This window comes from Alexandromys fortis, unplaced genomic scaffold (assembly GCF_014885135.2).
Source record: "Alexandromys fortis isolate MF-2015 unplaced genomic scaffold, M_Fortis_MF-2015_v1.1 scaffold_77, whole genome shotgun sequence".
Classification (NCBI taxonomy): Eukaryota; Metazoa; Chordata; class Mammalia; order Rodentia; family Cricetidae; genus Alexandromys; species Alexandromys fortis.
In genome coordinates, this window is record NW_026067967.1 from 3,031,272 (window position 1) to 3,042,140 (window position 10,869).

Sequence of the window (10,869 nt, forward strand, 5' to 3'; positions counted from 1 at the left end):
AACCTAATCGTACTGTTCTGGAAGATAATTTTTGTATTCAACTTAAAAATCGGTTTGGGTTTTATTCTTCAGTTGTTCAAATGTTTAAGCTTTATCTAGTTTCATGTATATAATCACATTAATGGATTATTTTTTTGAAGAAAATTTAAGCTAGGACCGAGAGACCTAAGAAAGCCTTGCCTTTAGTGTGGCGGACAAGGCTAGTTTTCTTTATATTTGAGGCACACTGATCAACAATGTGTGCAGGGCTTTCCTATTTAAAGGCAAAGACAAACACGAGCTCACTGGGCATGTCGTTAACATCCTGGTGTAGAGTAGGATGTTAGGCCCTCCCTTTCTGAGGGCAGGCTCTGACAGGAAAAAGGAAACATACTCTGGGATTGACATGGAAAAACAATGACCTCTGCTCAAAATCTTGGCCTTCCGTTGAGTAGTTGTGAGCAAGACTGCGTCTCTTCAGTGCTCCAGTCCTTAGGGGATACCCACAACACCCTCGCCTTTTCCATCATCAGGAGCTGCACGAAAGGTTGGCTCACAGGAGGGAGTGTGGGGGGAGACGACCCAGGCTCTGGCACTGGATACTTGAATAGTGAGGTCACCAGGCAGGCTTGGAGAAGACCCCCCGCTGTGGACTTCTTGGAATGATTTAGGGAAGCCGGCACCACAGGCTAGGAGGTGGCTCCACCAGCTGGTGCCCCGGTGCCCCAGTAAAGACCAAGGCAGGGGCGTCATCAGCTATCCCCTGGGAAGCTGCCAAGCCGGCAATCCCCCTGCTGTGTTCTGCACCCATCACTCAAGTGACTGAAGCGCAGGGCCTGCAAACTTGGTAGTCCTTCCTCTGGGTTACAAACTGCTGCTCTCTGGAGACTCTTGAGGCAGTGTAAGTTGGGAAGGAGGCTCAGTCATCACAATATAAGGCGCACAGATTGCGCGTGGGCAAGGAGCTCACAAGTTTTTAGTGAACTTCGCAAACCTGCCCAGGAGCATGCACCCCATGCACCCGGTGTGCTGGAGGGGACCGCCCTTGCGGAAGCACCTCGCCTTTGCAGACCTCAGGCTGTGCGAACCCCCTAGAACTCGGTGTGCGTTTGTCGAGAGCAAGAGGGTGTCCCTGGCAGGACCGGTCCATCGGAGCTGTCTGGGCATCGAGAGACGGCAATCCGTTGATGGTGAGGTGCAGCGGGGACCCACCTGCGCAGGGCCGCAGGGTCCGGGATCTCTGAATGGCAGGCTGAGGATGAAGGCTGGAGGGGCGTGGGGGTGGAGAAGGGGGGTGGGGCGGCGTCGGCGGGCGAGCTGCACGGCTGGCGGCCGGGGGCGGGGCGGGAGAGCCCGGGAGGAGCGCGCGGGGGTTAGGGGTGGGGAGTGGGGGGCGGACCCGGGGTTGCAGACGCCGCTCGCCCGCTGGCTCACACTTGGTCGCGCTGCCGAGCAGGCATGGGAGCCGCGCGCGTCCTCCGGGCGCCCACACCTGTCTGAGCCGCACTGGGCTGCAGCCCGAAGGGTGAGTGCAGGGCGGGGACCCGGAGTCGCCGCCTGGGTGCGGAGGGCCAGGCGTGTGCCGAAGAGGGACAAAGGGCTGGGTGCGCGCGGGGTGGGGTGGCTGCGGGCTGCGGTGGGAAGGGAGGGGCATCGGAGACCTGGTCCCGGCCTCCGCACCGGCTCCAGGCTGGGACGAGAGCCTGGAAGAGTCCTCCGGGACACGCGCGCTGTAGGACATTTGTATTAACGCACTGTCACTTGTAAAGTGGATGGGGAAAGCATGCTTAAAAACTGCGGTCTTGGGTGCGGGGTACTGTGAGGGAGTCCAGTGGAGCCTTGTCTGGCAAGTTGTCCTCGGGCTGGTCAGAGCAGACTTTCCCCCACGAACACACATTGCCACCTCTACCGTTTGTTTTCCTTGAGTTTTGCCTATACTGTATCTGATGCCATCATGCCCTGACCATTAATTTTTAACCGGACACGTGATTATGAACACACCTTAACAAGCAAGGAAAAGTCAGCAAACACGGGTTGGGAACAGGCTCGGCTCTGAGTGATGGCTTAGCGCAGTGTGCTAAACCCAGAAAATGCTGCCTGGGCTATCAACAGTTGTTGGAAGCAAATATTGCTCCAGCCTGTAGCCATGTACCACAAATTGTTAACTTTGAAATAAAAAAGCTTTTTTTCCCTCTAGAACTTTTGTAAGAGGAAGACTTGTTTAGGTGGAGCCACGCCATCCCCCTCCTGAAGTGGGGCTGGCTCTCCCTCCCATTTCCGTCAAAGCATCTCTTGAGAAAGCCTCCGATAAAAATCCTGTTTATTTTATTGCCCATTGGGTGACACCCATGAGAATTCAGAAACAGCCCGCGGCTGGTGGAAAGCTCCAGGCTATTCAGTAGCTCAGTTAGAATAGGAAATGTTATTCCCAGTTCTTGAACGTGAACTTGAGGGGTCCTAGTGGACTCCTTGGGGACAGGTAGGCCAATACTAGAATAGGCTCATCAGGTCCTGTGGGAAGAGTTGAATTTATAAACTTAGCTGTGGCCAAAATCCCTATCACAAGGTAGTATCAGGGTGTTATTAGACATTGTTTCAAGAGTCGACCTGGGTAAGAGAGCATTTAAAAGAACTATAAACTGTTTCTCAAGGAATCTCTTTGGAGCAAGGCACAGAAGTGCATGCCGGGAATTCCAGCACTTAGGAGGCTGAGCAAGGAGGACGGTGAATTTGCGGCTAGCCTGAGGTACACAGGGAACCGTTTTTTTGTTTCTAAGCGTCTCTTAGGGCTGGATTGGAGGTGGGGTGAAAGGTGGGGTGAAGATCCTACAGAGGCACCACATTCCTTTCCTTCTGAGAGCCACATCATTTACATACAAATAAATCCGTCACCTGTACTTTTCCATTATGATAAACAGTAAGTAACCTGTCATGCTGTCTCTGGACTGGGGAGGAAGCAACTTTCCGAAAGGAATTAATATGGATCTCATTTCTGTCTCACTTGACGACGATTCAGGTAGACAGTGAATATAGGTGTGTTTTTCTGACGCTAGCACTAAGTGCCAAAGTGCCCATTAGTGTGTCTGAGAACATTATTGGCCCAGGTCTGCAGTGTTTAATAGTCTCCCATTCTCCTGCGCATCCCTCCCATGGATGCTTTGGAAGCCAGTGCACCAGGCATTATTCATGTGCAATTCCAAATGACTCCAGGGAGTTTGTTCCTCAAGTCTCCGCATCGACAGCTTTATGCACTCTGTTCTTTCTCTGCTACAAGGCTGTCTTGGGATCTCTAGGGTGCTTTGTTTTGCCTAAAACCTGATAGGAAGAAGTTAAACTCCCTGTGACCTTGACATGGTGTTTGAGTTGCTGGGCTTCTTAAGTCCCCTCCAGTTTCCCCTACAAGTCTATTATCCTTAAGCTACCATGTGATTAGGTTGGTTTTGCTTTGATGGGTCCGTGGCTCTGGAGTGGAGAGTGAGCCTGGCTTCAGGGTATTCACAGAGCTTGGTTCAGCTTTAGGCATTCGCCTTGGGAATTAGCAGAGCTACATTGTCGAGGCTCCCTGGCTACAGATCTCATGGAAGACCCGTTGCCAGCATCCCAAATGGTGTCCAGAGTGACACCTTCATGTGCTTTCTTACCTTTGGTTGTGGTCACGGGAATTCAAAGCTTGTCTAATAGAGAAGGGACGTCTGAGAAAAAAAAAAAATCAGGTTTTCCCTGGAAGCACTTGCTTGCTTATAGGAGTTAGAGCATTCTCTCAAACACTGCTCCCCTTGAGGAGAACTGAGTTGTTGCAGTTTTTAAGACTACTGTGGAGAGAGAGAAGAAAAGGCAGTCCCAGTCACCAGTCCCCAGAAAGATTATTGCCATTGGCACATCTGATAATGTGCGAAGTCCCTCTGCCATAAAATTACTGTCAGGCTTATGAACTATGTTTATAAAGTGTAAGCGTTTTGAGACTCCAGACCACTAGACAGTGGCTAATATTGCAACCTGGGGACCGCGAATGTGTAGCCCTCTTGTGCATCTGATACCCAGAGCCAGAAGAGAAATGCAGTTTCTGTATTACTAAACAGGGCCGGGAAACAGTTGTTCACCTTGCTTTTCCATTCTGCTTTGTCATTAGGTGAAGGAATGAATAAAAACACTTAGTTGGAAAGCTTAGACGATAATTTATGTGTATGAGGAGGCTGTGTGTCCTGTAAAGGTTCATTCTTAGAAATGGAATGTGATAGACCCAACATTTTTTTTTTTTTTGGTTCAGATTTAGCTATATGGAAGATAAGGTTTGGAAAAAAATCTTCATTCCTTTAAAAAGATGTTGGTTTTCCAAACAACTCTGCAACAACAAGGGGATTCACTTTTGAACATTAGAGGATTTAAAGCTAAGCACCACATGTATCATGTCCCCGGCTCTGGGATCAGAATTGTGTGTGTAAAATCTGTTTACATCCCTGAATGTCTATGTATAAATCAATTGAGATGGGCGTAGCAATGCTTACTTTGAGTTTGTGATGTCAGAAACAATATTTATCTCGATGGGGGTATCTTTTTTGTCAAGTGAGTTGAGAAATTAATGCAAGGCTGCTTACTTCATTCTAAAGCATCCCAGTTGTTATGGTTGTCTTAGAGACAGAAGTAAGTCAGGGAGGGGTGTACATGTGCCAGGAGTGACCCTCAATGGCAGTAGGGTTGTTTCTCCCTTGCTTTTTCTTCAGGACTTCCCTAAAAACATCTTCCAAACCCAGTCATCCTCCCACTGGGCTCCCAAAAGCCATCCTTGATAGATTCCTTTGTAGTTTTGCTTATTTGTTTGTTTGTTTGCGTTTCGGCAAATTGAGCATGGAGTTTTTAACCCCCAGTGAAATTGCAGATTAATGGGATACATTTTCCTCTCCCCACCCCCTTACCTTCAGCATCCATAAATAACATAGGTCCTGACCTGCCTGGACATTTTTTGATCCTGAAAAGATTATGCAAGTAGAGAATCCTGTACTTGCAAGAACCCGAGAAAGTGATTTCCTGACTTGGGCTGGCATTCAGAAGAGTTTTCTAACCCATGTGAAGGAAGATTTGATGGCGCAAGTGGCTTTGGATGCTTGTAACCTGAATAACCGGATGCCAGTTAAAATCGAGGAGGGCTCTCCCCGCAGCTTTACCTCTCAGTTTTCCAGCAGATATTCCAAAGCAATTTGCAATAAAGACCTGAGCTAGTTTCTTGACTTCTGTATCCCTTTCTATGTTTGGATTAAAGTTTTAACTATCAGAGGCACCAACAAATCTTAGGGAAAATGTTGTCTGTGGACTGTGAGGATGAAGTCTTATCACATCCATTAATACAGTTCCACAATAATACTGGAAATTTATAAGCCTTGTTTCAAGCTAAGAGAAAACAGTGCTTCCAAAGTACTCCCCCCCCCATCTGATATTTTACAAAGAATGCTGTGCTCTGCCCTAAGTGAGTAGCAATCTTTTCCATAGATGGCCGACTTCTCCCTGACTCCCAGCTACATGATGAGAACTTAGTTGTTAGGAATCTGAATTGGTAATAGCCTATCATTTAGTAGACCCCTCAGCATTCTTTCATTTGTAAGTGATCTCCAGAGTTCTTGGCATGTAGTCATCTACCATTTTGCCAAGGAGTAAATTTGACCCTCCATACTGAGAGCTATCAGGATAAGAGCCAAGCTGACGGACTGCCCAGCACCCACACGCCAAGGAAAACTGGGTATCCCTCCATGTAGGACCACTCACATGACTGGTTTCTAAAGACATCGCTCCTTTTGCAAACACAGGCTAAGGGGGGAGGGATGTCGTGTTGGCACTTGTGAAACAGAGCTTACTTTGGGACCTTAGAAAGTATTCTTTAAATAAATAGGATTTGCTGTACAGGCAGAGCACTTGAAAAGGAGATTTAATTTTGCCTGAGAGGAGGATTAATTCATTAAATCAAAGTTCCTAGGTGGAATTTTAAAAAAAATGTGTTTGCAATAGTTTCAGAGTTTTTCTGCTTTTCTCTTCCCTGATACACTTGTCATTAAACCATTTTATTTTTCAGTAGATGGATAAAACTAAAGACACTTGGCAACACTACTTTGGTTCCGTTGATAATTTGGATTCTAAGCAATTATGTACGTGTTTCAGATGTGGAATTCAAAGTTTCGTGTACTGATGTTAGCATATCTTAACTCTCACGTTCTTGTCCAGAGAAAGTGTTACACGGATCCTATGATACGTGGAGCAGAGTGCTGTCTCATTTCCTACTCTCTCCGACAGCCACACTTTAAAAATAAGGACACTTCACCGCTTGCACCTCCGGATTCTGTGTCTCTTTAAGATAAAAGGAAATAAAACTTGGTGCTTTGGGCTTAGTGGAGTTAATGCTCTCTACACTAGTCAAAGAAAGAAGGGATCATGACGTTACAGCCAGAGAGAGCAGCTCACATTTGACAGGGATTCTCATGCAAGTGAAGTGGCTAGTCAAGGCAGGAGTTACCACAGATCAAAAGCTGTTCAAACACAACATGAGTGCAAGAACTGGGTCCTCAGCCAGTAAGTGGGAGTAGTCGCGTCAATAGACAGAGATGGCCCGCAGAGTTCTCGAAGTGTTACTGCCAATGTCTCTCAGCTCTCCATTGCAGGGTGGACTGGGTCAGCATCAACACACCTTCCCTGGTCCACGTTGAAGCATGAGTCCTAACATTAGTATCCCCAACAAGTACATACAAATGTACACGTGCTCATATCCATGCACCCCATGATTTCAAGAACATAAGAAAATAGCTTAATGTATTTCCTCCCCAAGTACCGAAGGACTCCCAAAGTACTCAAGATTTTTCCTATTTAAAAAAGGCAAAAAGACAGGGAAGAATTTTAAGGAGTTAGGAAATCCTGAGGAATTTGATTTTCTAAGGATCCTGTTCCTTCATTTCTCTCCACTCCTATTGTCCCTTACAGAAGTAGAATTCAAGGGAGTGGTACAAAAGAGATAACAGAGATGGCGGAACACACGTTTTAGTGCCTGGATATTGGGGGTGTGGCTTGGCTTGCCCAGGTAGGCTAGGTCAGATCAATGGAGTTCTCAGTCTTGTGTAAAGCAAGCTCAAGGCACCCAGAAGTTGACAGTATGTCTGCACCCTGCAAGAGGAAGAAGGGATTGAAAATAAGGAAATCACTGTTTCCTCTTGTTCCCGCTTTGTTCCCTTAGCTGGCCTCTTGAGAAATGCCCCTCCCATGCCATTCTGGGGTGCCTGGTTGTGAATGAATTACCCTGCCCACTGAGTCAGCTGAACCAGCAGATTGGGAACCGGTCAGAGCCCACTGATGCTTGAGCAGTGATGAAAGCACTTCCAGCCCTCTGGGTTAATTGCTTTTCTCCAGGGGTGATTGATCAAGGCTTTAAAGACATCTTTCAGGATAAAATTTGTACTCTTGCATTTAGCGCACACAGCATTCTACAGTGGGGCTCTTCCCTGCAGCCTTTGTTGTCTTCCCTGTCCACCCCTGCTGAGTGGGATACAATTCCCCAAATGACGCACACGGTTGCACCCCTCCATGCTCTTGCGTAGACTGTTGTTCCTTCTAAGTGTCCCTTCCTGTGTCTCTTAATTTATCGAATGCCTTTTCAACTCCCCCCCCCCTTTTCAGTGGGAAACCTCTCCTCTTCCTCTTTTTCCCTACAGCTAACTTCATCCCCCCCCCCCCCCCGTCGGAGCTGTCACATGGGCTATGGTTATCTGTCACTCGAAGTCACTGAGTCATTCAAAAAATTATGTGTTTCCTGCTCTACAACATTCATTTATTCTTTCAGTAATAGAGGCGTTCACCCAGGGTCCTTTCAGACGCTAAGCATTAGACACGCGAAACAGAGGCAGACGCCTGGGTAAGAAAACAGCAGTTATTTATTTATAAAGTTATGTGTAGCCATAAAGTTATCAGACTTAATACAGTGTTAAAGCTTCATATCTTTAACAACGATTTCTTTAGGCTGCAGCATAATCCAAAGGTCTACAGTTAGTTATTTGTATGCAAGTGTAAAGATGATAGTTTAGGAGCCGGCAGCTGACCTAGAAAATGAAACTTCAGCGGATCAGGATGAAATGTACCCACGTTCCCAAGGAATGGATCATAGGCAATACCTAACATCCCCCCCCCCACACAAATTCAAAGCAAAAATCTGCCAAGTTCTCATACCATCTTCCAAATGTGTGCATCATATACGAAAGATAAGAGTCCTAGTAAGTACGACTCCACCTTTCCCAGATGCCTTTGCTGCCCAGTAGGGTGTGTGATTTAGGGTTACTATTTAGATAATTGTTATAGAAGTGAAAGCAAGAGGGAAGAGGAAAAGGCCATGGGTGGGTGGGTGGCTGAATAGGAGGGGACAAGGTGTATAATTAAGTAGAAAGAAAGTTCGAAATCATATAAAACTGGGAGCTGGCATCTGTTCACAGAGTAAGGGTAACCGTGTAGATGTAGCCCCGTATTGATCCATTGTTATTATTTCTTCTTAAGCATGAAGGGAAGGGACAGGCAGTTTCATTTGGGGCTTAGGTGTGGGGATGATTCCAAAGTCAAGTGCTTGCATGTAAGTGAGACCACGGCTCCAGGAGTTCTCTCCCTGGAAGCCCGAGGAAGACTCACAGTCTTAGAAACGTGGCCAGCCTGCGGCTGCGCTTTACCAGGCTGTGGTAAAGGAGCTATAACCCTGACTTCTTGTCTTTGTTTCTGCAGCAGCACTCAGCATGGCGGGGATCCCAGGGCTCTTCACGCTTCTCCTCCTCCTGCACTGTGTGTTCAGGCAGGGGAGTCCCTACGCCAGTCCGTGGAAACCCACTTGGCCGGCTTACCGCCTCCCTGTGGTCTTGCCTCAGTCCACCTTCAGCTTAGCCAAGCCAGACTTTGATGCCAAAGCCAAATTGGAAGTGTCCTCCTCATGCGGACCCCAGTGTCACAAGGGAACACCACTGCCCACCTACGAAGAGGCCAAACAGTACCTTTCCTATGAAACCCTCTACGCCAACGGCAGCCGCACCGAGACTCAGGTGGGCATCTACGTCCTCAGCCATGGCCAAGGCAGGGCGCAAGGTAGAGACTCCGAGGCCACGGGCAAATCCCGCAAGAAAAGGCAGATTTATGGCTATGACGGCAGGTTTAGCATCTTCGGGAAGGACTTCCTGCTAAACTACCCCTTCTCAACATCGGTGAAGCTGTCTACGGGCTGCACCGGCACCCTGGTGGCCGAGAAGCATGTCCTTACGGCCGCGCACTGCATTCACGATGGGAAAACCTACGTGAAAGGGACGCAGAAACTCCGGGTGGGCTTCCTGAAGCCCAAGTATAAAGATGGCAGCGGAGCGGGCAACAGCTCGAGCTCAGCCATGCCTGATAAGATGAAATTTCAGTGGATTCGGGTGAAACGCACCCACGTGCCCAAGGGGTGGATCAAGGGCAATGCCAATGACATCGGCATGGATTATGACTACGCCCTTCTGGAACTCAAGAAACCCCACAAAAGGAAGTTCATGAAGATTGGGGTGAGCCCACCAGCTAAGCAGCTCCCAGGAGGCAGGATCCACTTCTCCGGTTATGACAATGACCGGCCAGGCAATTTGGTGTACCGCTTCTGCGATATCAAGGATGAGACCTACGACCTTCTCTATCAGCAGTGTGATGCCCAGCCTGGGGCCAGCGGTTCGGGAGTCTATGTGAGGATGTGGAAGAGGCCACAGCAGAAGTGGGAAAGGAAAATTATTGGCATCTTTTCGGGCCACCAGTGGGTGGACATGAACGGCTCTCCACAGGATTTCAACGTGGCAGTCAGAATCACTCCTCTTAAATATGCCCAGATTTGCTACTGGATTAAAGGAAACTATTTGGATTGCAGGGAGGGCTGAAGCTGATTCTTCCTGCCAGCACTCGGGGGGCTTTCGGCACTCATTGTAGGAGATGCCAGCTTTTTATCATGGACTCGTGTGTGTGTGTGTGTGTGTGTGTGTGTGTGTGTGTGAGAGAGAGAGAGAGAGAGAGAGAGAGAGAGAGAGAGAGAGAGAAAGAGAGTCATATAATGCCTTTACCCAGCATTCTTCAAATGGCAAAATGATTGGCTTTATTATTTGAAAACTGTGGTGTGTGTGTGTGTATAGTGATTAAACAGTCTGAAGGCATACTTTTGTATAGAGATTTCACAATACTGATGTTTGTGGCAGTAGGGGATATTTGGCAATTAAGTTAAACTTTCAGGTTTTTTTTTTTTTTGACAACTTGATTTTTGTCTTATCCAAACTTGCATAAAAAGGTTTATATTAAATATGCGACATATGGAGGATATCAATTCTTTTGTTTGTATATGAATGTGTTTTCTTCTGAGAGTCATATATTGATATTTTTGTAATGTGTGGTTACACTGCATCTGGATGGCAAAATCATAGCACTTCAGTAGGCAATTGTAATATCTGGATTCAACATTTACATAGTAGTCCTTGAAGAGAAGCAATAATTTATTGGCTATATTGATACACCTATAAAACGGTATCTTACAGTGAACAGAGTTCTCATGCTGCTTTTTAGTCTTGAAAATAAAACTTCCTCTTCCAGAAAACGTTGTTCCGCTTTGTGGGACGTCTGTATATGCCTCTGCCAACCTTGTCACTACAGCAGAGTAGGCAAGCTCCATTATCGTCATCCCTCCACTTAGCAAGATTCCGCTCGCATGTCTGGGGCTAACGGTTTCTCGAAAGACAATAAGTGGAGCCCAATTAGAACAGGCCGAGTTGCTTCCCAGCTAACAGTTGTGGTCACGATAAAAAACATATCATTGCATTTTAGCCCCCAGAGTGCGTCACACCTCACTGTTTACTATTTGGATGGGTAATTTAAAATGAATTA

At 47.2% G+C, this 10,869-nt stretch overlaps 1 protein-coding gene across 6 annotated transcripts; it reads left to right on the top strand.

Moving 5' to 3' along the window:
• Positions 1 to 397: 397 nt before the first annotated feature.
• Positions 398 to 10,582, top strand: Prss23 (serine protease 23). 6 transcript variants are annotated; one of them, XM_050154550.1, is made up of 4 exons: positions 1,383 to 1,504; positions 2,631 to 2,725; positions 7,793 to 7,864; positions 8,716 to 10,582. In XM_050154550.1, the coding sequence occupies exon 4, from the start codon at positions 8,727 to 8,729 to the stop codon at positions 9,876 to 9,878; it is 1,152 nt and encodes a 383-aa protein (XP_050010507.1). In that variant the 5' UTR covers positions 1,383 to 1,504; positions 2,631 to 2,725; positions 7,793 to 7,864; positions 8,716 to 8,726; the 3' UTR covers positions 9,879 to 10,582. The 6 variants fall into 6 exon arrangements, with proteins under 6 accessions (XP_050010510.1, XP_050010505.1, XP_050010508.1 ...); XM_050154552.1 differs by lacking the exon at positions 7,793 to 7,864; XM_050154549.1 differs by lacking the exon at positions 2,631 to 2,725 and having other exon boundaries at positions 1,392 to 1,504.
• Positions 10,583 to 10,869: the final 287 nt, after the last annotated feature.

Excerpts from the sequence above, each read along its gene's own strand:
- Prss23 (XM_050154553.1), top strand. The coding sequence starts at position 8,727 with ATGGCGGGGATCCCAGGGCTCTTCACGCTTCTCCTCCTCCTGCACTGT.